Source organism: Chelonoidis abingdonii, chromosome 2 (genome assembly GCF_003597395.2).
Source record: "Chelonoidis abingdonii isolate Lonesome George chromosome 2, CheloAbing_2.0, whole genome shotgun sequence".
Classification (NCBI taxonomy): domain Eukaryota; kingdom Metazoa; phylum Chordata; order Testudines; family Testudinidae; genus Chelonoidis; species Chelonoidis abingdonii.
Genome location: NC_133770.1, coordinates 192785546 through 192813152, shown reverse-complemented (window position 1 = coordinate 192813152; position 27607 = coordinate 192785546). Strand labels below are relative to the sequence as shown.

Below are 27607 nucleotides of genomic sequence, written 5' to 3'. Positions count from 1 at the left end.
TTTTGTCACGGGCATTTCTGTGGTACTCATCGCAATAGCATCTGAGTGCTTCACAAACACTAATGAATTTCTTTTCACCACACCCTGTGAGGTGAAGGGCTGGGATTAGCCCCATTTTATAATGGGGAAATAAGGCACAGAGAAATTTCCACTAGTTTTGGAATTAATTTGACACATATAGAACCTGATTTTTCAGTGGTATATAGCCACAGGCAGATTAGGGGTTTGTGGGGCCCTGGGCCAAGCAAGTAGGGGTCCCTTCCCACCCCTTCTGCCTGCAGTCTGCTACTGCCCCCCTCCCCCCCGTGCTTTTGTTGGGGAAAGGGGTTGGAGAGCAGGGGCTTGCCCCCCTCTGCCTGCCTGGCACTCCAGGTGGGGCCACTCCAATTGTCCAGGCCCCTGGGCATGGGCCCGCCAGCCCAGTGGTTGATTTGCCAATGTATATAGCACTATATATCTTCAAACCGCAGCTCCCACTGACTTCAGCTGAAGCTGTGAGTGCTTAGTACTTCAGCAAGTCAGGCCCCCGGCTCTCAAGTTGGGTACAAAGGCAACGAGGAACACATAACTAGTGACCACATATGAAGAGTTTGATTTATGTGACTTGACTAGCATCAAATAGGAAATCTGTGGAAGAGGCAGGGATAAAATCCAGTTCTCCAGAGCAGCAGCCAACTACCATAACCATTTTGAGACCCTCCTTTCTCTTCCCACAGTCCCCTGCCTCATTCACTGCACACCTCCCTACATCTGCACCAGATGAGGCAGGAGTCTTACAGACAAGTATTCACTACATCACTGATTCATCTCTAGAGCACTCTCCAGCCTGTGCACTGAATGACGCAGAGGTCCTGTGGAAAAATTAGTATGTGATCATTTAATTAAAGACTTTCCCATAATTAGAGCTGGTTGGAAATGTTCTGATGGAAGTTTTCCATCATAAAATGCTGATGTGTCAGGCATGCTGATTCCAATGAAACATTAGATGTAGAATGACTGGACGGGAAAGAAGTCTGGTGAAAACACTGTAATATTTCTTTGTTTTCCCTGGACTTGTTCTCAGAAACCACTGAAGTGTTTTGGGCTGAAATTTTCAAAAAACAAAATCTGCCTGAGGCAGACACTAGGTATGCAAAATTTTAGCCCAAATGATTAGTTTGATAAAGTTTATAAGCAACTGAAGACTGGTTTATAATGGGAAATGTCAGGGAACATTAATAATAGGCAGTGTTACCAGCTCTGCCTCTAATATACACACCCTTGTGCAGGGCCAGTGCTACCATTTAGGCGGACTAGGTGATTGCCTAGGGTTCCAGGATTTGGGGGTGCCAAAAAGCAGCGCCCTCCATTTTTTTTAAGTGTTAGAGCGGCTCCTGCCGCTGGGAGGGAGAGGGAGTGTGAGCTGCTGCCGGCAGCCCAGGGGTTCCCCAGGGTCAGCGCTCCGCCGGCAGCCCGGGGGTCCCACTGTGCAGTCGCTGCTTCACTTCTCCCGCCTCCCAGGCTTGCAGCGCCAATCAGCTCTTTGGTGCCGCAAGCCTGTGAGGAGAATTAGAACAGGACAGCGTGCTTGCGGAGGACGCGGAGCAGAGGTGAGCTCCCTGGGCCTAGGGGTGGGGAGCTGCCGCAGGGGATGGGGCGCCTCAGGGCAGAGGGGAGCTGCTGCAGGGCTGGGGGGGGCACAAGGTGGAAGTTTCGCCTTGGGCGCGAAAGTTCCTTGCACCGGCCCTGCCCTTATGTTACACTGGAATAATTTATTCCACTACTAAAATGCAGTACAGACACTCCCTGAGTTACGTAAACCCGACGTATGCAAATCTGAGCTTACAGAAAAAGTTCCGTAAGCTAGAAATAGGAGGTTTTGTTTGTTTTTTCTTTTTTTTGCATAATGGTCGGAGATACGTTTCCAATGTTTGCAAGTACCTAAAATAGTGGTAGCTTCATAAATTGCTAATCTAAGGCCATGAAAAGACTCCCATTGGTTACAGTGGGTTATGGATCAGGCCCATAGAAAATAATTGATGCTGTTTTTAATTTTCTCTTAAATAACTGGTCATTTCAATCTCATTTCTTTAACAGTAACATTAGATTCTGAAGATCTCTCGGCTTACTGTTCAAACCCTTTGATGTTGAAGTGTTTTAATGGGTTGTAGCCAAAAAATTATCTTGTCTTCACCATGCAGATAACAACCTGTGTTATTGTTATGGCTTTCATTGTATTTAGCAGCAGATTATGGTTTAAAAAAGGGCACATCCATCTAATATGGGGCAGTTTCTCAAAGCTCCATGGTCTCCCAGAATGACCTTTCCTCCAGTTTTTACCACCTCTGCCTTCTTGACAGGGCCTGTATTTTCCCCTAACCTGATATTTCCAAAGCCTTTCCTCCTCCTCCTCAAAACTAAAATCCCCCAGGTTGAGCTGATGGGGGGAAGTTATCTTGGTGATAGCTTTTGCTCAGCCCAGGAAATTCTACTATGGTATAAATTTACCACAAACATTTTTGTGTGTGCATAAAATAAATTTTCCAAACAGGTTTGTGCTGAACTGAGGGGAGTTAGAGGATGTTGAGAGAGAGAGTGTGTGTGCGCGTGTGTATGAACTATTTGCATATTATAATATTTTCATATTAAAATGTAGATTAACTCACTCTCGCTTTTGGTTTTGCTTTTCCTTTTCCGTTCCTTGTCCATCCCTTCTTCACTTATACTGTGTAAAGTATCTTCTCCCCTCCTTTTTCACTGCCTGGTTTCCATCAGTCTAGTTTAATTTTCTCTCTTGCATGTCTTTATGCTGCTTTCGGTTGTGCATACTGTGATGAGAGCTTCTAGTTAGAAAAGGTACAGCTTACTGGAGGGTGAAAAGTGCTGGCTAGGTCAATGAGGGCTTTGTCTGGTAAAGTGGTACCTTTGGTCTAGAAGGTTGGGAACCCCTGGATGAAGTTTCCATTCTTATGCCGATTACACACATTGTTTTGAAGAACTGTATTAGTTATTTCTGTGCTCCCGATATTTAATCAGCTTGTCTTGAGACACAGTCATGGATATCCAAGTTGGATGGTTCTTAAAATTAATTAAATGCTCCTAAAACTGCACTATTAATTCCTGGCACTAGATACCAATTTAAATAGTCTCATCCTCCCTTTCCTTAGACTGGCTGTATGTCAGAGTAATCAATAGTCAAGATCAAATTTTAAGTTTTGGCTTCTGATTGCCATGATTTTGCACCCACAGCTAACTGCAGGTGCAATTCTAAGGGCACAATCAAGTGCAGGTGCAAATGATAGACGTTGCCATATTTGCAAAGAACATCTACTCCTATAAATCAAAAAAAATTAGTCATAAATTCTCTCATTTCTATTGGTAATATTGAAAATGATAGTTCCCATAACAATAGGTGACAGGTGAAGGTGTTTTGACTAATTTAGATGGAATATATAGACACAAAGAGTCAAAGGTGTTAACATGACCCTTTAACTGTCCAACATTAAAAGGCTCAGGGTTTGGTATACACAGACCTCAGCCTGCTTAGTTCCATGGAAAGCACTTCATTAAAATCCTTTGAAACCTTTTATCAAAGATATTGACAGGGAGAGCGGGGGAAATACAGAACTAGTTGAAGAATTTGAAATGTAAAGTATTAAGTAAGGCTTTCATTTTAACACCATTCCTTGTTCAATTTCCCTTTAGCTAGAGCGAGTTTTTAGAAGGAAATCTCCGGCTGACAGTCTTTAAAATGATATTAAAAGATGGTAATAACTATCCTTTTGGGGGAAAAGAGAAGGAGTTAGTTGAGATGGACTGGAGCTGTTGTTAAAGTCTGAACCTGTTTCCTAGAAGACAAAATAAGACAAATGCACACAAAACGGGAAAGAAGAAAACAGCAAAGATGCAAAATGCAGTTTTTGTCTCTGGTGTTGACTTTCACTTGCAGCCTTAGTGCTGGAAAAACTCAAGCATGGCACACGGTCTTAGCCCCTCGGAGACCTGGCAAATGTGTGCCACCATCTGGCTGTTTAAGGCATTGCTTTTAGTTGCCTCTCTGGTCACAAGTTTGCGGCAGTGTTGCAAAATACACAGTCCAGGCTGACTCAGCCAGACTCTTATTAGACAGGAGGAAAAAATGAGAGGGATAGAAATGATAAGAAATTAAGTGTGGAAGGAGAAGGACACGTAAGAGTCGAGGGGAGTGATAAAGTCTTATATCCCAAATGGTGGTCATCAGTCAGCCAGAGACAGTAGAGGTAGTGATGTCATCTGGGTCCCCCACTCTGGCCTGGTCTGGTCAGGTCAAGATGTCTCTCAGGATCAGAACAACAAAGGTCCAAAAATGTTACTGTAGATCCTCAGATTCCCAGGTATGATGGGGTATCTGCCATGATGGTGAGGCTCATTCCTTCTTCTTTTTTCAGTCACCAATTGTCCCCCTTTGCCTCACCTCCACTAATTTTCCCAAAAAGTCTTTTATTTTTAGGAATCCCAACAGGCTGGAATAGCTCATTTCCTTATTATTTTGTCCACCAATTAAGCCTAATTTCCGACACAACAATTTTGGGTCATAAATTTCTGGTCCCACATTTCTCTTGTTTACCTTGCATGATCCTAACATAGTCCTTGAACTATATCCATAGGACTTTTTTGTTTAGACTAATTCAGCCTTTCTGTCTCCCTTTTACACTTTTCCTCGTCACCATATATTGTATGCGATTTGGAACATTTTGTAAACTTTTATCCACTTTCCCACAGTTGATTTAACAATTCAGGTATATTGTGTGTCTGCCCGTGCTGCAGTCACACCTTCATTTGCTGTGTAGACATACCCACAATACAAACCAGACTTAGTCTTGGGAGTGAAAAGTGGGAGCTCTTTCTGCTATTTGTCTGAAAGCCACCATGTGCACCTACTATACTACGCTGTACAAGCCAGCAAATATTGCTATAATAAAAGGCCAGTTCATGGCATAGAGAGGAGTAAAAAGGAAGGGAGAGAGCCTGAAGAGTGGCAGAAGGAGGGGCCTCAAAATTAGGGAGGTTCAGATAAGTTGTTTGGACCAAAACTTTGCTCTCTTAGGATTACATACAATAAATAATGTAACTGTATGGCTCCAACCAATGCAACAGTAGCAGATGATTCAATATCTCTAATAAATACAAACAGCTCCAGGTACAGCATTGGAGTCAGGTTAATTTATTTAGCTCATTTAACAAATTGAATTGTTTCAGCTCATCCTATAGCAGTGACCCCTTTCACATAGCAAGCCTCTGAGTGTGACCCCCCCTCTTATAAATTAAAAACACTTGTTTATCTATTTAACACTGTCATAAACAGATAGTTAAGGGTTAATGTCTCTTTTACCTGTAAGAGGTTAACAAACAGTGAACCTGGAACACCTGAGCAGAGGACCAATCAGGAGACAAGATACTTTCAAATCTTGGTGGAGGGAAGTCTTTGTTTTGTGTGTGTTCTTTGTCTGTTGTTCTCTCTGGGATCTGAGAGTGACCAGACATACCTACAGACTCTCTAATTTTCTGTTTAAGTAGTAAGTACAAGTAGAAAGGCCGGTTTAGTCTTTTTTGATTGTTTTCTTTATTTGGCAAATGTGTATCTGGCTGGTAGAATTTTAAATGTGTTTTTTGCTGGAAAGATTTTATTTTGTATTTGTGCTGGGGGGAAGGCTTCTCTCTAGTGCCTATAAGCTGAAAGACCCTGTAATATTCCATCTTGAATTTACAGAGATAATTTTTACTTTTGTTGGAGTTTCGTTGGAGTTAAAAGTATGCATTAGTACCTTTGCTTTAACTGAGGTACATGATCTGATGTTTATTCCACCTATGTGGTATGCGAATAGTCTAAGGTGAATTCCGCTATTCTTACCAGGTGGATGGGAGGTAGAATGGGGGGGTGCAATTGGCAGCTAGTCATTTTACGAGATCACGGGGGAGCTTAGGAAATGCTGTATCTGGTGCACTCGCACCGGTGTCCAATGGCGCAGCAAGGGCTGAGGAGTGGATAACGCGCTGCCACCCCTTCCTAACTCTAGGCCTTATTTGTAAATTCAGAGGAGTTTGAAATATCAGTGATGCCTATATCTTCGTACCCAGGGAGGGAACTTGAACCATGGGAGCATATAGAAGATAATAGGGTGGTGGGTGAATGGTTTATTACCTCTTGGTTCGCGAGACTCCAAGGGTTTGGGTATACTTGTATGGTGATCCCCAGGTGAAGTGACAGTGCGTACAGGGACGTAAATCCAGAAGTGGTCATTCCAAAATCACCAACGTATTATGTCGGCGATGTTTGGCCGAGCGCTTATCCAGATCATTAAGCGTAGGTCAATAAAGCGCTTAGAGGAATTCATGTCCTGGTTACTTCTTGTGGCCATCGTGAAAAGAATGTCCCACATGTCCTAATATTGGACTACTATAAGGGTATAGAGAGATGGCGCGTTCTAATTATTAGAGCTGTATATGCTACAAACTACACATGATTGTATTTGTTAATATACTCGACGAGGTTGTCACAGGGAGCCACAAAAAGCTAGGTGGATGTTGGCAGCCTATCAGATCTAAGCTGGTAATTAAGCTTAGAGGAATTCATGCTGGTACTCCATCTTTTGGACTCTAAGGTTCAGAGTGGGGTTTTATACCATGACAAACACCATTATAAATGCTGGAGGCAAAGCAGGGTTTGGGGTGGAGGTTGACAGCTCGTGACCCCCCATATAATAACCTCGCGACCCCTTGAGGGGTCCTGACCCACAGTTTGAGAACCCCTGTCCTATAGCATGATGCAAATTCAGTGCTGGATTTCTGACCTGAAATCCTGTTTTTAAAAAACAGTCTTGTCAGAATTTGAAAACAAGTTTATTTTTTAAATATAAACTGTCTCTTTCCCACCTACATAAAGGGGGAAGCCTTATTCCTGAGACTGAAAGAAACTTTACATTTAGGACACAAAGCATCTAATAAAAGAAAGCTAATAGAACATTGACTAGTCCTTCCTTTTTTCCAGCTAGCGAAGACAGTTACTGAATAGGTCATGCACACCATGGTTTCCTCTTGCTGCTCATGTCATAAACTGAGAGAGAGGCAACTTTCATCTTCTGTGGACCAAGAAAATTATATTTTTGGAATTCTACAGAGACCAGTTTCAGTAATGCTAACGTGCTTTCCCTTTGCCTTGTGTACTGTGTAATTTATTGTTAGTTATAGTCTTTTCATGCTTTTTGATGAGCTTTTCCCCTTGAAAATGTTATAAAATGTAAAATTGACGAAACATAAGGAAATAAATGTGCATCTCATCCTCTCTTATAGGTTGGGTCCAGTCAAGATTATAACAGATAGCATGGATTTTGATCTGGGGTGTTTGTAAGAGCAATCAAAACTTTTTAGTATTAATCCTTTCACTTCTGATAACTTGTGAGGTCAGGGCCCCTTTGTGCTAGGCACCACAGAAACACACAATAACGGACTGTCCTTGCTCCAAAGAGCTGACAATCTGAACAGAAAAGACAAGCCAAGTGTGGGAGAAATGAAGTAGTAGTATCTCCATTTTAATAACAATCATACTTCAGTAATTGTATAGATGGAAAAATGAGGCACAGAGAGCTTAAGTGACTTCCCCAAGGTCACATAGAGAGTCTGAGGCAGACCTGTGATTTGGGCTTTTCTGCTTTTATTGTTACCATATCCTCCCAACCCAAACTCACCCATTTGTTTCACCCAGTTATTGCATACTGTCTAATATATAGACTGTGAGCCCTCTGGGGCAGGGACTGCCATCTTTACTTGTCTGCCCAGTGCCTAGCAATTCCAATTCTTGACTGGAGTCAAGGTGCTACTATAATAGAAATGATAATAACTGGAAATTGAACCCAGATCTCCTGAGTCCCAGTCTGGTGCATTAACTACAAGATCATCAAAGATTATTTTTAAATTGTGTCTATAATTTTTGCTATCGGTAAACATACTTTATACAATATGAATTATAAATCTTATGATGATGTAGGAATTGTCTTGGTACCAGTCAGTAATGTCACTTTCCAGCTTGTCTGCTAACCCCAAGGCTTTGAGCACTGCAAAATGAAAACACTGCCTGAATTCTCCTTTGACTCCAGAGAAAACATTTTGCATTCAACCTAATGTATGTTTCATGTCTGTGACTTTAAATCATGTCACAATGACCTGTGCTCTGTCAGGATGTATTCGGTTACACAAGATGCATTTAAAAGCCAGAATTACTAAAAAGCCCCATAGTCTTCCACTGGGTGCCAAAAAAAAGGAAACCCTACGATACAAAAATGTTCCTTGCACTGCATTTTGAAATAACAAACACACGCAGGGCCAGATTCGCTCCTGCTCAAAGATAGATAAGTATAAGGGACAGCTGGTTTCAGTCCCCTGACTTTCAAGCTGGTCCAGCCTCACGGTAAACATTTATGACTGCTGGCTATGACCCCCTAGGGGAATCTGCAGAGCAGAGTTGTGATTTGCACCTCTCTTTCCTTCATACACTCCCATGTCCATACTGGGGTTTGAGACAGTTGCCATAGGAGCCAGCTATACCACCTGAGAGTCCCCTATCCTGATGGCAGAAATTCTTAGTTGGGCAGCTGTGGCAAAATTCCAGTCTGTTTGCACGACTCAGTCTGACCCAGGATGTACTGTCTTGCAGCCAGAAGTACTAAGTCAATACAAGTCTCTGGTAGTTGTCATGGAAAAGGCACAGTACCTGATTCTGAACTCCCACCAGTTTTAGCCAGGCTTATGCCACTAATATCTGTAGACCTACTCCTCATTTACATTGAGGAGAGCATCAGGCCCAGACTTTTCTCTGGGCCAGTTGTGCAGTGAGGTGATCACACTGTACTTAGCCATAAGTTTTCTCATAAGATGGTATGATGTAAATTAAATCTGGCTGTGCCTACCTTCATAATAGAAACTTTGTTGTTGTTGAGGTGGCTGAACGCTTTGCTCATGGCTTAGATTTATTCCACCTAATGTGATTAGCACAAAGTGATGTACAAATTCTGATAACTCCAGTCAGGGAAGTACATATTGAGCTCCCGATAGGGTCTGTGTTTTGATACATCCATTCCTCTTTACCCATGTGTTGATTAAATAAGAGAAATGCCAACTGGCTGATGCTGTAACCATTTCTAGAAGTGTTGGATTTTAAAGTGACTCTTTGACTGCTGCTTTACTGAAGGTATGTGAATAGTTTAGACTAGAGAACATCAACATGCAATGAGTATTTTAAGACCTATGTAGCTTTGATAAACCCTTAATATTTCTGTGAAGGTCATCATGATACATTCCATGCATATAAGTCAGCAACAGTCATTCCAGAGTGAACCTACTTCTCAGGAAAGGTGCCAGCATGGCAGGCCTGAACAACAGTTTATCTGCTCGACAGCTGAAAAAGCAGTGCAAGCTTTCCTATGCTGTTCCATCAACAAGTCTCAGCCATGATCTGGAGGGACCACTTCTAAGGTGTATCAGGGAGAGTAATGCAGCTCCATGTCTATTCAGTAATTTGGCACCATAGTGACACTTCCAAAAAAGATTCCAATTGTTGACATTTGTAATGGTGTTTTTTATTATGTGGATGTTTGCCTGCTAGCAACATGACTGACACCAGCTAACTCATTCCAACCGTTTAATCTAATTTTCAGGTCTGGTCTACACTAGAAAATTATGTTGGCATAACTATGTTGCTCAGGGGTGTGGAAAAATCTACACCTGTGAACAGTGTACTTAAACCGACCTAAATTCTCATGTAGACAGCACTTGGGGACGTTGATTAACTACTGTGATATTCCCTGGTGTTATCTGGTTTGGTGATCTACTAGGTCACTCCTATCCTCAACTCTGGGAGCCAGACTTATCCTGCTCTGCTGTGAGAACCCCCAGTCCCGGGCTGTTCACGCACAGCCTCTGGCATGTAAACTGCTCCCAGCTATGTGAGCAAGCACTTTTGGCCAGCCAGTGCTTGGATCATGCAGCCAAATGACACTAACCAATATCTCTGATCCCAGACACAACCCTAGGAACTTCTGTCTTGCAGTGTCCAGTTCTGCTTGCTGGACATTGCAAGCTTATATGAGTTCGTCAATTTAACCAAGAAATTGATATGTACCAGGTTTGTTGTTCTGAGGGGAGTCTCTGACACGCTTCAAACCAAACACACTGCTTCAGGTAGAATAAAATTTATTAATGATTAAAGATAGATTTTAAGTGATTCTAAGTCAAAGCACAAGAAGTCAGATTTGGTCAAATGAGATAAAAGCAAAATGCATTCTAAGCTGATCTTAACACTTTCAGTGCCCTTACAAACTTAGATGCTTCTCACCACAGGCTGGCTGGTTGCCCTTCAGCCAGCCTCTCCCCTTTGATTAGCACTCCAGACACTTGGTGGTGGTGGTGCCAGTAAATGTAGGTGGAAGAGAGAGCACATGGCAACGTTTCTCCCTTTTATCATGTTCTTTCTTCCCACTTGGCTTTGCCCCCCACTTCAGAGTCAGGTGAGCATTACCCCATCGCAGTCCTGCACTGACCAAGGGAAGGGAGGTGACTCACTCGAGAGTCCAACGGATCTTTTGTTGCTGCCTCGGCCAGTGTCCTTTTTTCCTGTGAGGCTGGGCTGGGTTTGTCCCATACATGCCTTAATGAGGTGTGAACTGCCCCTCTGCTCCTGGAGGGTTTTGCCTGGGCTTGTTTTAAGCCATAAAAACACGTTTTCAGCCTCATAACTATATAAATGAAATTACAACCTATAACATTACTGTAACTGACAACAATGCTCAGTGCATCATGAGCTTTCCAAAGGCACCTGACATGATAAACTTTGCACTGGATACCATACAATCATTTTATAAGGATGAACATGGGGGTACAAAGGTGTTCCCTCGAGATACAGTGTGTCACACCTATGCTGATGGGCAAATACCTCTCATCAGTGTAGGTCATGTCTACACTAAAGTGCTGCAGCAGCACAGCTGTGCCGCTGTAGTGTTTTAAGTGTAGACAAGCCCTCAGAAACTACCTGAGATTCTGCTGCTGACCTAGAGGAGAAAAGCTCCATATTGTATTACCAATCCCCTATCCAGTCACCGGTGACAATTTAATAAAAACCTGAATGTCTGATTCATTACGTTAGATATTTAATCAACAGGATTTTTATAAAACATATCCTCCTTTGTAGTTCAGAGAGCTGGAAATGAAAAGGCCAGTATATACCGAATGCAAAAATCTACATGCACATCATGCTGGTTCTTAATTCTCATTCACCTAGAAAATTGGACACACACAGCATTAGCTTCAAAAGAATACTGGAAATGTATTGGTCTTTTTCTGCACCATCATGCTGATGGACAGGATGGAAGAAAGCAAATCCTGGCTTTTTGCCACAAAATGATGTACATTACTTTTCCGATGTTGACTTGTATAACAAGTGAAGCATGAAACAAAAGCATGATGCCCAGAATAGTGGCAGTGAATATTTTATCTTACTGACAAAAGCAACAAGAGGCTGCATCCTTAAAGCATATGCTATGTTAACAACGCACCCTTACTATGACAGTAATGGTATTTGCAATCGCTGCTGCATTAAAGTCCATGAGAAAAGGCACTAGTTTCACAGGATGTAAGTTGCTATGAGATGCCCTATTTTACTCTTTGTGTAGGTTCTTAATTCCTTCTGGACTAGTGAAGTTTCCCATAGCAGCCCTTCTCTCAGTGCACTGTCTAGGATGGGGCAGTAGTGCCATGTTAGTGCTAACTAACATGTCAGTTAGTTGTGCTGTGTTAAAATTTGTTACCTACTGTGGCTCCTGCTGAGACAGACCACCAGGCGAGGCATGCTATCGGGCATCCAACAAACCAGTCGGATGGTCTACATCCTCCAAAATCAGCAAGATATTATGTATAGAGAATGGCATATAAATCCCTTCCCTCTGAGAAATTTTCTAATAAAATAAAATATGCTTTGGGTTCAGGCCTCAAACAGTTTCTCTTGCAATTTGGGAGGCATCTGACAAATGGAAACATTTAATCACTTTCACTAGAAAATATTTGAGTTCTGTGAAATTTAGAGAAAGGAAAGTACAGGTTGTTGTGTAGTTTTAGCAATTTACTCTGTCTTATTTGACCTAAGATGAAACTGACATCAACTCCAGTACAGAGCATTTATCTGCTCTACTTAGTTTGTCCACATATTTTTGTGGAGGACTAAATACTGCAAATCAATGGAAGTTGGGTATGTAACTTTGGATAATCTCACCGTATGCTTGTTGGAATTCTATGTAGAGGGAAATCCAATTTCTGTCATTTTGGCTGCAGAGCCTACAGAAGCTCCTATGACTTAGATTTATATGAAGGCTACATCAGACTTGAGAGCCAGACAAATTTCTCTTGTAGGGTTCTGATTTAGGATGTAGGTAGTGCCTCTGTCGTTAGAGTTAATATGTCATGGCACCTTGTATTCTTCTTTCCCCTAGTCCCAGTAATGTTTATAGAATGTGACCCATATTAGTGATACAGGCATGACTCACTTAACTATAACCGAAGAGAACAGTAATGGTGTGACGCATGCCTTCAACTAATAAGCATTTATCATTTGCTGGTGGAAGGGCTTAATCTATCTAAGGATTGCCCGAGGCCAAAGGAAAGAAGAGCTACTGTGATTTTGTCTTTGAATATATAATACCTAGTCTTACATCACACTTTTCATAACTAGATGTCAAAGCACTTTATGACAGTTAGTGCCATCATCCTATTTTACAGATGGAGAAACTGAGGTGCAGAGAGGTGAAGTGATTTGCCCAAGATCACCCAGCGGGCCAGTAGCAGAGCTAGGAATAGAACCCAGGTCTCCTGAGTCCCAGTCTGATGCTCTAACCGTGAGAACCCTCATATTCAGTTCTCTTTCCAGCACACATGAATGGGAAATCAGATGAGATGGAAAGTGAATTGGAACGTTACTTTCACTGCAGCTGTTGAATTCCCACTTCACCCTCACCATCCTGCCATAAGTGCTGTTAAACTATCTCTCATTCCGTAGCTTTGTCTCTACTCATCTACCTAGTTATAGAGCTATTTCGTCCAAATAAAATTGCTCCCCACCTCTAGTCCACTTCCAGTCCAGATCTCCTGTTTGGAGGCCCAAAGCTCCAATGCTTGTTTATTTTCCTTACTTACTTACAAAGGCCTTTACACAGCCCAGGAGGCTTTGAGTGTTCCCCTGCTATAATTCCAGAGTACCAGAGATCTATTACACTGCTTCAGGAGGAAAATGGGTGGAGAACAGAGAGGCTCAGAGCTCTGAAGACAAGCGGTACTGAGAGCAGAATAACAGGCAGCAGATGCTGAATAAATAAGCTTAAGAGATCTGAGGACAGTGGTGCAAGAAACAGTGGTTCTGTTTAGGGAGTGAAGGTGGGGTGTAAACTCAAGCCTGGAGCTGCAAATGATGTCCCTGATACATTCACTGCCCTGGTCCATAACAAAGGAAGGCTTTCCAACCATAGACTTCCCCCTCAGGGCAAGAAGTTAGAAACTTGTCCCCACTTCTTGTAGATTGCTTAGGGAATTGGGGTGAAATCCTGGCCCCATTGAAGCCAATGGCAAAATTCCGCTTGACATCCACAGACAGACTTTCATGTCTGGTGTTTAGATCAAAAATGCCAGTCAGCAAGAGCAGTTGTCACCTGTTTCTCTGGTTCCTCAATTTACTTGATTGAAATCTCTCACTGCACTAGCCAGAACTAACCTATGGTCCCGAGTGCTCCAGTCCAGCTTGATTTTTGTTAAGCAAATTTCAGTGGGACTCCTCACAGAGTAAAAGCTATTGTGTGTAACTATGCAGCATCATCTGGTCCCAAGTTAGCACAGCAAATGAGTTCTCTGTTTACAAGCTACTTCCAGCCCCACTTCATTCTTAGATTTCAGTCTCCAACTATCTGACTGCTGCTGACTAATGAGTCTCCTTTGGAACTTTGGCAGGTCAGAACATTCCAGCTTTCAAAGGTGCAGTAATCACATCTATCAATGCAGTTCTTGAATTTCCATACACCACACGCTGGAGCACTGCTGATTTGGTTATCCCAAATTATAAGAATCAAAATATGACCCTCTTAAAGATTGTTTTCATACAGTATGATAGCTACACAAACTGCACACCATTTGTGAACTGTGTAAGCCAGTGTAGTGAGGCATGGCTCAGCCCCTCTTACTTCTGCCCCTGCTGCCCTCACCAACCAGTCAGGGACGCTTCAGGTTGATGCAATCACCAGTGCCCTTTACCTGTAGCTTTTCCTACCACCACCTTACTATCTATAAACAGGTTTGTTTTTCAGCCAGGCTTTACAAGTAGCAGACCAGAGCCGACTGGCCTGCCTGTTTCTCTCTCTCTCTCTTTTTCTCTTTCTTTTCCCACCCACAGCCCTTTTATAACCCCTAGTTAATTAGGCTGGGAGCTGTTGCTAGTTGCCAGGCAGGGAAAGGCCTATTCAGCCAGCTCCAATCTACTTCCCTTAACTGAGGCTGGGATGGCAGAGAGCTAGTTAAGCACTCCTTCCTCAACACCCTGTCACAGCCATGTTAACTGAAAAGTATTTGAACCATGTTAGTAGATGAGCACTGATTGTGAAAGAGGTTTGCACTCTCACCACTAGATAATTCCATAGTAGCTGCATCCCCTGGATTTGTCAGAATAAAGAAAAGGTCTTTCAGTGAAGCCTTATCTGATAACCTCTTAGACTCCCAGGCCAATGGTGATTTCCATTTTAACATGCTTCCAGACAAACTCTTCCTCCCCGCCCCTTCATGGACTGGCTGGGGCATTACTCCTCCTCTAGAAAGGAGCAGGTCACAATGATGATGCATTACTCATACTCCCTTTTGGTCATCACTTGGAGCTGCACAGTAGGCTCCAGAGGCATGGACCCAGCTTTCTATTTGATTTGCTGTGAGGAGTGCTTCTCGGTCCCAAGGTAGGGGGATGAAAGCAGAGTGGGTCCTAAAAGACTCGTCCTAAAATGCAAACAAAATCTTAAAAACTGCAGAGAAAACAATGTTGTGAAATTGTTTTCTCTACTGGAGCCCTAATTGTCATGTTTTAATTTCTTTTTGCAGACTGGTCACTTGTCTCCACTTTATAATGTCTTTCTCTGAGTAGATCGGATACCTCCATGAACGTAACAAATGTATCAGGAAATGGCATTGCTTCCTGGGAACACAGATCCCAAGTTCACTTCGTATTCCTACAACAATTTGGAAAACCTGTGCGAGGTGCAGACCAAGAAAGGGTTCTTCTACAAAAAAGCCAAGCTTCTTCACCCTGGGGAAGACTTGTGCTTCTTGGCCCATCTAGAGGACCGGACCAGGCATGTGATCATCAATGTAGGTGGCATTAAATACAGGATTCCGTGGACCACACTGGAGAACTGCCCTTTGACCAGGCTTGGAAAACTAAAATCTTGTAACAACTATGATGAGATCATGGACATCTGTGATGATTATGATGTCAGCTGCAATGAGTTTTTTTTTGACCGTAACCCTTGTGCCTTCAGGACCATCATGACTTTCCTGACAGCTGGGAAGCTGAGGCTTCTAAGGGAGATGTGTGCCCTCTCTTTCCAAGAGGAGCTGGTGTATTGGGGGATAGAAGAGGAACACCTGGAGTGGTGCTGTAAGAAAAGATTACGACAGAAGGAGGAGGAGGCAGCCGAGGCCATGCTGTATGAGAGGGAGATGATGGTTAATGAAACTCCGCAATGTGCCTTCCAGGACAATAGCCGTTCGGGTTTGTGCATGAGAAAGCTCAGGGATATGGTGGAGAACCCTCACTCAGGGATCCCAGGAAAGATCTTTGCTTGTATATCAGTCTCCTTTGTGGCCATCACTGCAGTGAGTCTCTGTATCAGCACCATGCCAGATCTCCAAGAAGAGGAAGAGCGGGTGAGTGCAGCCTTCAGTGGTAATTCTTACACTACACTTTATCAACAGCAAAACACACTAAGTAAGCTATTTTGTCTTGTCTCATCTGGAAAGATCAAGGACAAAGTCATTCAGATACTGCCTACAGTATTTATGATGTAGAGTATAGTCTGGTGTAGGAGACCACTATTTTATTGTTAGTCTAGCTGAGGCAATCAAAATCCTCTGCTTTGTTGATGGCGATGTGCCAGTTTACACCAATACAGAACTTTCTCCCAGAATGCATGCGTGCCACCACCACAAAACAGATGCCAGAATAACAATTATTTGTTCTCTCATTATTATACAAATGAACCTTGCTTCAGGTTGACTCTTTTGACGTTGGATTATTAGCTGTGTCTGTCTCTAGATTGTCAGTTCTGCCTTTTCCCCAAAAGTACTTTAAATATTTTGCAGAAAATACCCTCATGTGCCCTAATTTGCAAATGTGCTGAGCATTCATAGTGCCACTTGATGCCTGTGGGAGTTGTGGGTGCCCTTCACCACTGAAAATCAATCACTTTATTTATTCTTCATTTTCAGTGCAGTTCCTTAGGATCCAGTCTTACTCGTGTGGGTAGTCCAGATTTCTGGGGTTAGTCCCATTGAAGTCAGTGAGAGTTTTGCTTGAAGATTGCAGGATGCAGCCTTTAATTTTTACATTGAAATGAGTGAAAACAAAAGATTGAATGGGATGATGGAGCATTGCAGGTGAGAGGTTGAAGGTGGGGGAGGAGCTTCAGAAAAGCTCTCTTGTTTCTGAGGCTTTGGGCAGAGCATGATTACAGTGTAAGTGGATGGATATCTTACTCACAACCAAACAAGCCACTTAATGTCTGTGCTTGTTTTCCAGCCCAGTGGTCATTTAACACAAACCTGACCAGTCACCTGTTTCAACAGCACTTCATCCAGTCAAGCTCTGCCAGGGTAAACACACTTCTGTACCAAGCTCTCCTTATGGTAAAAATCTCCAGAAACCACTTCTTCTCCTAGCACCCCATCCTATAGAGTGCTGTATACCCTCAGCTCCCCAGAAATTCTAGAGAGTTCTGTGCTGTGTTTTTATGAGTACTTCATACACAACTAAAATCCACCCTCTCCCGGTATGTTATGCACAGGACATTATCAGGTAGCCATGTTCATCAGAGGTGTTGAATTTAGAGTCAGACCCATGGAACAATAATACTTCTCGCTAAGAAAAATCATGCAAAACACCTGACCTGTTTTTTTTTTTTAATTGTTGTTTAGTTAAAATGATCTTGTGTTATAAGCTTTTATCTCCTAAAATGAACATTTTAGGATAGTAGCTAAAGCCACATTGTTCTGATAGTTAAAACAAATCATAGTTTCAAAAGCCGGTAGCTGCAAGAAAACTAAACTTCCTTAATTCGTATTTTAGATACAGCTTGTGGAACTGAAAAACTCAGTACCTTTTAAATAAGCAAATTCAAACAAAATCTACTAAAAATGGCCTTGAACAATTAGTTAACCACTAGCCAATATTGTCTGCAGGGTGCTCTAGATTTTGAGAGAGAGTTTCTATAGCAAATTGATGCAGGATGAATCCAGTTTCCTGGGAAAGCCCTGTCTATGCTACTGCTAAACAAAATGGGTTTGAATTTAACAGTAGTCTGCAGAATAATGCTCAACACTAGTCTAGTAGCAGGGCTAGGACTGGCTAGCTTGTTAGGGCTTGGCAGGAGCAGTAGGAAACACTGTGCCAAGATCAAGACAATAGGGAATGTTATGTCAAGATGAAGGGAAGGTTTTCTAGCCTCTGAAAAGTGGGGTAGGTTGGGGTTCTTGGAAGAAGAGTCCCAAAGTGACATTTCTTCCCTTCTTTCCTCTGCCTCTCATCCCACTAACAAACACTTCTGCAGCACCTTGTAATCAAACTTCTCATAGCATATTTCAGGAGTGGATATCAGCTCTTTTTAATAGATGGGAGAAAGTGAGGTATGGAGAAGTTTAGTGAGTTGACCAAGGTCACGCAATGGGGGATCAGAGTTGAGAATATAACCTGGGAATCTTGACTGCCAGTCTCTTATTTCTAATCTACAGGAAATACTGCTTCCTTTGAGTGCAATAAAGGTGGGATACAGGGGACTGCTGGTAACAGATTGATCTTTATTTCCTGTTCCTAGTTACCTGTTGTGAGTAAAGGTTATAAAAAATCATACCCCTGTGATTGTCACATGGCAGAAATTGGTCTCCACTCTTACGATGAGGAAGAGCTGTTACAGAGAGTGGGGTGCATGGTTGAAAGGCATTTTGTTGGGGAGCATTAAGTTTTCAGTAATGTCACATAGATGTAACATACTTGACTTTTCTAGGGCATTTGACTGAGGCACTGCACAACATTCCAATGATAAAACTAGCCATATACAATATCAGTATAGCACACATTAAATGGCTTAAGAATTGACCAACTGACGTATGTCAACAACTCACTAGCAATGGGGAATCCTCACTGAATGGGGCTGTTTCTAATGGGGTTCCACAGAGATTGGTACTTGGCCTTATGCTAGTCAACATTTTCAGCAATGATCTGGAAATAAATATAAAATCACTGCTGATAAAATTTGCAGATGACACAAGGATTGGTGGAGAGGAAAATAATGATGAGGAATGGGCCGTAAATACAGAACAGTCTGGATGGCTTGGTAACTTAGGCCCATGCAATGTGTTTTTTTAATGCAGAGTTATATACTTACAAACAGGTAATGCATGCCAGACCTACAGAATTGGGGACTGTATCCTAGAAGGCAGTGACTCTGAAAAGGATTTAGGGGTTATGTGGACAAGCAATTCAATGTGAGCTGCCAGTGTGGTACTGTAGCAAAAAGGGATAATGTGATCCTTGGAAGTATAAATGGGACTAGAAATAGAGAGGTGATTTTTACCTCCGTATATGGAATTGGTGAGACAGACAATGCAATACTGCGTACAGTTTTGAGGTCTACGTTTTTTTAAAAGATGGCACAAAATTGAAGAAGGTGCAAAAAAAAGCCACAAAAATTACTCAGGGCGCTAGAGAAAGCGCCTTACAGGGAGATACTTGAGGAGTTCAATCTATTTAATGTATTAAAAAGAAGCTTGAGAGGTGACTTGATCATAGTGTGCACAAGAACATGAACATAGAGAAAATACTGAGTACTAGGGCTTTTTAATCTAGCAGAGAAAGGCATAAAAAGAATAATGGTTCGAAACTGAAGCCAGACAAATTCAAATTAGAAATTAGGCACAAGTTTTTAATAGTGAAGGTGATTAACCACAGTTGAAACACATTACCAAGGGAAGTGGTTGATTCTTCATTTCAGTGTCTTCAAGTCAAGAATGAATGCCTTTCTGAAAGACATGATTTAGCCACACAAATTATGCTTTAGTCAAACATATGAATTATTGGGACAATACAGAAATAACTGGGTGAAATTTAATGGCCTGTGATATACAGGAGGTCAGTCTAGATGATGTAATGGTCCTTTCTGCCCTTAAATTGTGAATCACTGATGCTCCTGGAAGTAGTCACTGTTCTATCACTCGCATTGAGAAGGGGTTGTGAAAGGGCTATGGGCTTGGTAAAGTGCTTTGTTTTGTTTCAGGCAGAGCCCCAGGATGGGGGATAGGTGATATGATCACTTGTCCTTTATTTCACACCTTTAATATCCCATGTCCTGTATCGAGTCAATATAGGATGCAATTCTTCCTGCATGTCAGCAATAAATAATCTTTCAAAGGGTCATATTCAGTAATACAAAAGTACAGTTTTATACCATGAATAAAACATTGTGGGTGCTGTCCCTTTTAAAAACAGGCTTTCTCCAGTATGTTTCATACTGATATGTGTGAGATGTACAGCACACAGTTATGTAACTCTCATGACTGTTTTCTATGTATAGCTTATTTTTATGGTGTTTGCCTGGCTTGCTGCTGTGAGGTGCTCCATTTTGGAGAATCCATTTCAGTTCAAGGCAGCTGCTCTTACAGTTTGAGCAATACACATTTTGCTTTCTCATGGAGATTTGTTTTTCTCAATCTAAAATAAAAGCTGTTCAGTCTGAAAACACATGATCTCTCTAGTGTGTATGGAAAACACAACATTCTTTTTTGTTTTCCTTGAAACACAAGTGGGGGACGAAGATGCAGTACAGAAAATATTCCACTTTTGTACTCTAAAGACCTATGCCGATGTAAAGCTCTGTACCTGACATAGGCCCCTATCTGGCAACAGATTCTGCAGGAGTGGAGCCTTGTTCACTTCACTGAGGCCACGTCTAGACTACGCGCCGGATCAGCGCGTTAAAATTCGATTGCTCGGGGATCGAAATATCGCGTCTGGTCTGGACGTGATATCTCGATCCCAGAGCGTGCTTAGATCGATTCCGGAACTCCAGCTAGACGACCGGACTTCCGGATTCGACACAGCGAGCCGCGCGGATCGATCCCGCGCGGTGAAGACGGGTGAGTAAATCGATTTTAGATATTCGATTTCAGCTACGCTATTCTCGTAGCTGAAATTGCGTATCTAAAATCGATTTAATCTTGTAGTGGAGACCTGGCCTGAGTCTCCGCCTGGATGCAGGAATCTGCCCACAAGGAATAATTTGTAGGATCAGGGCCTTGGATTGTAAACTTCTCTGGCAGGAGCAGTGTCCTCCTCATTGTTTGTTTGTACATGGCTCAGCACACTGGTGGAGCTTAGCAAGTAACAGTAGTAGTAAAGCGTGTTAACCATCTTGCACACTGTTGCTTGTGTACAGTTTAAAATTTGAACCCAAGGATAGATCCTAGGCCTGGTCTGGAGTCGCCGTACAGGGTGAAAGTGTGCCTACATCTCTTCTAGACAGGGAAAAAACACTAAATATTCTTTCAAAGACATGCTGTACTCTGTAACTCAAGCTATCTGGCTGGAATTGTTGTTGTATTTATATGTTGGAGATATCGAGACAGGTACTTTGTTTTGCAATGCAGCAGTCTTATTCCTGAGTGGATGAACTCTGAGAGTGAAAGGTTTATCCCACCAGGAGAACCCTCTTCCTGCTGATAAGTCATACATCCATCCTATTACTGCTTCAGGAAAAAAGGAAGGAACTTATAATGGAAAAAAAATGGTTGAGCATATTTACTTAGAACCTGATCCTCCACACTCAATTACACCCCAGTGGTATCGCAGGGAAGTCAATGTAACTTCTCACAGATGCAGGATCAGAGCCTTAGAAATCAAAAGTAATTATTGGCTGTGCAGTCTCAGTTGAACAGATGGGGATTGTTTTGGAGAGTTATTCCATTAATTGGGTGCCAGCACACTTTTAAGAAAAATATGCAAAAATAATCATTCCTAATTTTTGCTGCATATTTCAGATGAGTCTAGATGACGATAGCAATCCCTTGTGGTTCAGCAGAAGGGTAGATAGCATTGACTTGCTATTATCACACTTAATTTTTTTTTTCTTAGTAAGGGTCAGATTCTGCCACCCTTATTCATGCTGAATAGTACCTTCCACTGCAAATAGTTCCATTGACTTCAGATACTGCTCAGTTATCAAAAAGGGTGGCAGAATAACTAGCTTACTTTTTACCTCCAGTTACTAATCTTGATTTACACTAGGACACTTACTATCTTTTTACCAGATTTTTCAAGTTAGTCTTTATGTGTTGGAAAAACCCACCAACAATATACATAATGATCAGTCCTGAAATGTTTAGGGAAAAGAGAGTTTTCAACTATCCAAAGAAAAGAAAACTAGAAAGAGAATCAAGTAAATCTGCTTAAAGTGACAGTGGGCTATTTAATTTAAGGTACTATAGTCTATTGGAAGACTTCTACGTAAGGCCTGTGCTTAACTTAAGGGGAAAAATTTCTTAAGGAAAATGTACTTCTGAGTCAAATACACAGCAGTAACCCTCAGACAGCAAGTTCTTTCCAGACAGCTATGCTGTGTATCTCCAAGACACAAAAACAGTCAGAGGCATATGATTTCTTTATGGATTTGTAGGCATATAATATCCCTAAGCCAATTTATTATCATACTAAAGTAGTGGCAAGAATAGAGTCACTCAAGACATGTGGTTAAGATGTCAGAGAACTCTTAAAATGATCATTAATGCACCAAAGCAAAAGCAATGCTGAGAAACCAAGGTATGAAGAGAAACAATCAAATACCATTGGATTGCCACACTAGGTCTGTTCTTAGTGAGGAGCCTTAAGATATAAAAACAGCCTCTCCTATATAAAGAGGGAAGCTTACTACTTCTACAGGATATCTCTCCTTTGGGAAGAATAGTAGCAAAACAGAGTTAAGCTTGGGCATATACCCTTGTTTTCTCAAAGAGGAGACTCACTTGTATTTTGTATCCTTTGTCTGGGATGATCCAAAATAACAAGGGTTTATAGGTGGCTCAGTGAAAATTATACAATAGTCAATAGTTAGTGCACTGGAGCAGCTGATTCATTCTAGGGCTATGGATACTACACTACAACTTAAGTCAACGTAAGTTATGTTGCTCAAAGGTGTGGACTAACCACTCCCCTGAGCGACATTACTTATGCTGACTTAAGCGCCGGTATGGACAGTGCTTTGTCGGAGGGAGAGCTTCTCCTGTCAATATAGCTACTGTTGCTCATGGGAGCTGGAGTAATTAAGCTGATGGAAGAGCTCTCTCCTTTCGCTTAGAGCGACGACATTAGTGAGCATACAGCAGTGCAGCTGCAAACTCTCTCTCTAGTGTAGCCATAGTGTAGGTGTCCCTGTGTGTTACCTGAACACCAGTTTCCATTTGAATCAAGTACACCTCTACCTCGATATAACGCGACCCGATATAACACAAATTTGGATATAACACGGTAAAGCAGTGCTCCGGGGTGGGGGCGGGGCTGCGCACTCCAGTTGTTCAAAGCAAGTTCAGTATAACACGGTTTCACCTATAACACAGTAAGATTTTTTTTGGCTCCTGAGGACAGTGTTATATCGAGGTAGAGATGTATTTTTGATATTTGCCATATCTCTTACCTGTTAAACAGCTACTCTTCCTTTATCTTTCTATAATAGATTGTTTAAATAACTTCCTCTTAAGCCTTTTACAGTGTTCTTTTATGAAGTGTATGTTACTTTAAAAAATTCTGAAGAACTGATCTGTAAAAGAACTTACACATTTGGAAGATTTTATTTTAGCTCTTTCAGGTTTGATGAATCAGTTGCATAGACATATCACTGATTAGTCCCCTTAAATTAAATTACATCACTTATATTCATATTGTACAACATATAAAACTCTCAGCATAGTACAGAGGCATTTATATATTGGCTTTTCAATTGGTTTTGTTTGCCCTTTTGTTCTTTAGGGAGATTAGTTTGCATTTCTAAGAATACTGCTGCTAAAATAAGCAAAATGTCAAGAACATCTAAAAAAATAGTCTTTCAACATAACTAGATTTTCATTTCCCGCTCCAGCACGAAGATTAAAGATGTCCCATGACCACACACACATGCTGGGTAGGATTCTCTTCTCACGTTGGTCTAAGCCAGGGGAACTCCAGTGCAGTCACTTGAGTTACATCTGTATAAAAATGGGCGGAGGAAAATCAGACCTATGCTTTCTTCTTCTCTACACTTGGTGATATCATGTGGAGTTGTTGTAATTAGAAAAATTCTAATAGAAAGTTACAGTTCAATAGCCTTGAATTGGAGACCATGTTATAACAGAGAGAATCATAAATAATTTATATAAGAAGATTTCAGGATTATGTTACTGTGTGTCATTCCATAGCCTAAAATTTCTGTACAGTGAGGGCTTGGCTACACTTGAAACTCCAAAGCGCTGCCACGGGAGCGCTCCCGCAGCAGCGCTTTGGAGTGTGAGTGTGGTTGCGGCGCCAGTGCTGGGCACGTACTCCACCTCCCTGTGGGGATTAGCTTGCAGCACTAGGAGCCGTGCTTCCAGCGCTGGGGCACTGTTTACACTGGCGCTTTACAGCGCTATAACTTGCTGCGCTCATTGGTGTGTTTTTTCACACCCCTGAGCGAGAAAGTTGCACGGCTGTAAAGCGCCAGTGTAGCCAAGGCCTGAGTGTGAAATGATGGAAACAACTATAAGCGTGGTTGAGAGCTCTTTTTGTTCGAAGTATCATCTGATTCCATCATCGCTGGGATTCGCAGTCCGTGACCATCCAGTTTAAGTTCTCAGCTATTTTGACTTTTCAAATGTAAGGCATGTATCTATGTCATTCTAAGAGTCCTAAACTATTGTGATATCAGAGGTAACCCAACCAATCCCCATACTAATTCTACAGTTAGTTTGCATGCAACAATTTAATTGGTTGTATGAGGGAGACTGCTCAGATGGTGGATTACTTAGCTCAACTCCCACACCCATGCACCAGCACAGGCTGTCAGCTACTAGTCAAGTTAATACCTTATACTGTACAGAGAGCTGAGACTGTTTAACCTTTTGGGTTTAATTTACACATACTGTATCCACTACCCTCAGTGGTCAGGATTGGGAATAGATGTATATTGTGAATGTGAGTCAAATAATATGTGACTGGAAACCTTATTTCACAAAAGGTACCCAACAAAAAAATAATTTCAGACATTAAGGCAGTTCCTGTATAACAACTGTTGTTGAATTGTTTAGATTTCTAAGCTATATTCTGCTGTACTTTAAATGGGTCAGAATTAGAACTATTCTGGACTGTAGAATGTCAGAAAGGCCAAGTGTTCATTGCACAAATAGTATTAGATTGTCTCATGAGCCTCGCTATTTTAGGTCTAGAGCTCCTGTCATTTTTAGATTAAACCCTTTATTTATTTTAATGAAAAATAATGTAGAAAGATGAGATAGAAAATGCCAAGGGTAATTGCTATTTCAAGGGAACACTCCACTTCAAACTCTTTGAGGCCCTCTATTAATCTCTCTCTCTGATATACAGCTGTTTTCCCTTGGCTCCCAGCTGCATTAAATCCCATCTTATTCATCGCTATTAGATCAGCACCAATTTGTGATACCTTGGTGCTCTGCTTTCATTAACAGGAGTCTTAATAAAAATGCCGTTCATTTTATTATCAAACAGCATGTTTTAGAAGCTGAGACACAGTGAACCAAATACTCACATTTAAAAAAAATACGTTTACCCATATTACAAATATTGTCTACAGTGTCTAGGCATGTAGAGTGAGATTTGAGACCTAAACAAGACAACTCCCTTGTCTTGTTTGAAAATCCCAGCTGTATAGCACATTCATCACTGAGATATGAGTCCAATAACATTGAGCTGTAATAACAAAATATTCTTTCAGATGAAATCATTGTTCAGTTTTGATTTACTTGTTACCATTCATGTTGTTAAATTGCTTTTTTGTATTTCACTTGCCTTGGACAATTCAGTCCTATACTAGCTGGAAACGGGAGGGACCAAATGACCTGTTTTGTCTCTTCCATCTCTAATTGCTATGATTCTGTGGACAATGAAACTGACTGGTGAGAGTCACTTTCACTTTCTAGTTCTGATGTGTTTGCTCAGTGAGGTTATTGCCCACAGTCCAGAGGATTATTTTAATTTAACAAGTGCTCATTTTTTATAAATTTCTTGACAATATTTTTGTTCATATTATGTTTCTGTAAAACTTACATAAACTCCAATTTATGAGCCTGAAGCCCATTGACAGCATCCTTTAAATCCCAGAGTTTCTTTCCTCAGACCTAAACAAAAGTTTGTCATCTTATTTCCTTTGGGCTCCCCCTATCTGTTTGGTTTAGCTATCTGTTGTCTATAGTCTTACACGTAGATTGTGAACTTTCTGTGGCAGAGCCTGTCTCTGTGATATGTTTGTACACTGCGTAGTACAATGGGGCCCTGGCCTCTGTGTGTTATGGTAATACGAGTAATAAATAACAAGTTGTATTTTTGGTTGCTGTTCAGTTGCACGTGCACACAAAACTGACATTTCTGACCAGCGTGGTTACTGAGTGGGGGAGAGCACAGATTTCTTTTTCTTCTGTCAAATGAGGCCAGTACGGGCCGGTATGGCGTACCGGCAAGAGCTGGTATGCTGCACCAGACCCGACCTGCTTCCCCAGGCTGCCAATTTAAAGGGCCCAGGGCTCCCTGCAGCAGCTAAAGCCCAGGGAGCCCTGCTGCCCGAGCCCTGGGGCAGCAGCAGTAGGCCTCCCTTGGAGATTTAAAGGGCCCAGACATACACCAAAACCATTATTTCATCACAGTTAACTTGTATCTCATCGAAAAGCAATATCAACTTTGTTTGACAAAATCTCTGTTCCATAAAACCATGTTGTCTGGCACTAATTATTCTGTCATACTTTACTGACTGCACCCTGCATCAGCTTTTTCATGATTGTTGCCTGGGATCAATATCAAGCTAACTAGCTTATAATTACCTAGATCATCTAATGTGCCATTCGAAGATATTGGCTCATTAGCTTGCTTCCAGTTCTCTATTCCATTGTTAGGCCTTCGATAAATAATAATGGCAATGGTTAAGCTTTTACTCTAGGTGATTTAAAAAAATATTTATTCATTTTTATATTATTCCAGTCCCTCTATCTTGAATTTAAAGGTTTCCAGGGCAGTTCCAAAAGTCTTCAATTTCACACAATTCCATTTCCTTGACCCCACTTATATTTCAACTGCTCTAGATGCTATAAGTATTTGTAACATTAAGTGATCTGATGTAATTTTTTTAAGTGCTGCATAGGTATTAATCACTTCATTAGTGAAGTCCCAGTTATACAGGGACTAGCCAAAAACAATCAACTTCTCTATTCCAGTCCAATCCTCACATTTTCAGATAGTAACATCTCCTGCAGCTCTGAGATGAACATGCCCATGCGTTTTTTTCTTCTTCAAGTAAAGGACAGATTTTACCCTTCAAAGCAAGCCAACGTATGAGTGTGAAAATGCCCAGTATTTCCTGTAATGTAAATAATGACACCTAGGGATAGATTATGATACCCTTACTAGCACTGAATAGCACCTGACAGCACTAGGAGTCCCACTGAAGGCAATGCAAACATTTGTGGAGTATGGACAGAATAGTGTCAGACATCTAAAACTAACCGGTATATGCTGCAGAGAATCCTGTGGCACCTTATAGACTAACAGATGTTTTGGAGCATGAGCTTTCGTGGGTGAATACCCACTTCGTCACATGCATGCATCTGACGAAGTGAGTATTCACCCACGAAAGCTCATGCTCCAAAAAAAACCCAAAAAAAGAGAGAGATGATTTATGGCGCACTGGTTGTTACTAGATGCTGTAGATGTGCAGCCTCAGCCGATTGTCAAACAGTCCGGAATACCCAGTGTGCTGAGCTCTTGGTCCGTATTAAGAGTGGCCTGGCGACAAAGTCTTACAAACTAGAATAGACAAAGCTGTGAGCGATCTATTACCTTGATTTTATGGGGAGGGGCAAAACCCAAAAAAAGAGAGAGATGATTTATGGCGCACTGGTTGTTACTAGATGCTGTAGATGTGCAGCCTCAGCCGATTGTCAAACAGTCCGGAATACCCAGTGTGCTGAGCTCTTGGTCCGTATTAAGAGTGGCCTGGCGACAAAGTCTTACAAACTAGAATAGACAAAGCTGTGAGCGATCTATTACCTTGATTTTATGGGGAGGGGC

At 41.7% G+C, this 27607-nt stretch overlaps 1 protein-coding gene across 1 annotated transcript in view; it reads left to right on the top strand.

Annotated features, from left to right (window-relative positions):
• Nucleotides 1-27607, top strand: part of LOC116837083 (voltage-gated potassium channel regulatory subunit KCNG2) — an 84558-nt gene that overhangs the window by 46599 nt on the left and 10352 nt on the right. Inside the window, exon 2 of the mRNA XM_032801236.2 lies at nt 15127-15951. Within this exon, the coding sequence (XP_032657127.1) occupies nt 15196-15951 (756 nt within the window). The 5' untranslated portion in view covers nt 15127-15195. The remainder of the gene's footprint in view (nt 1-15126; nt 15952-27607) is intronic.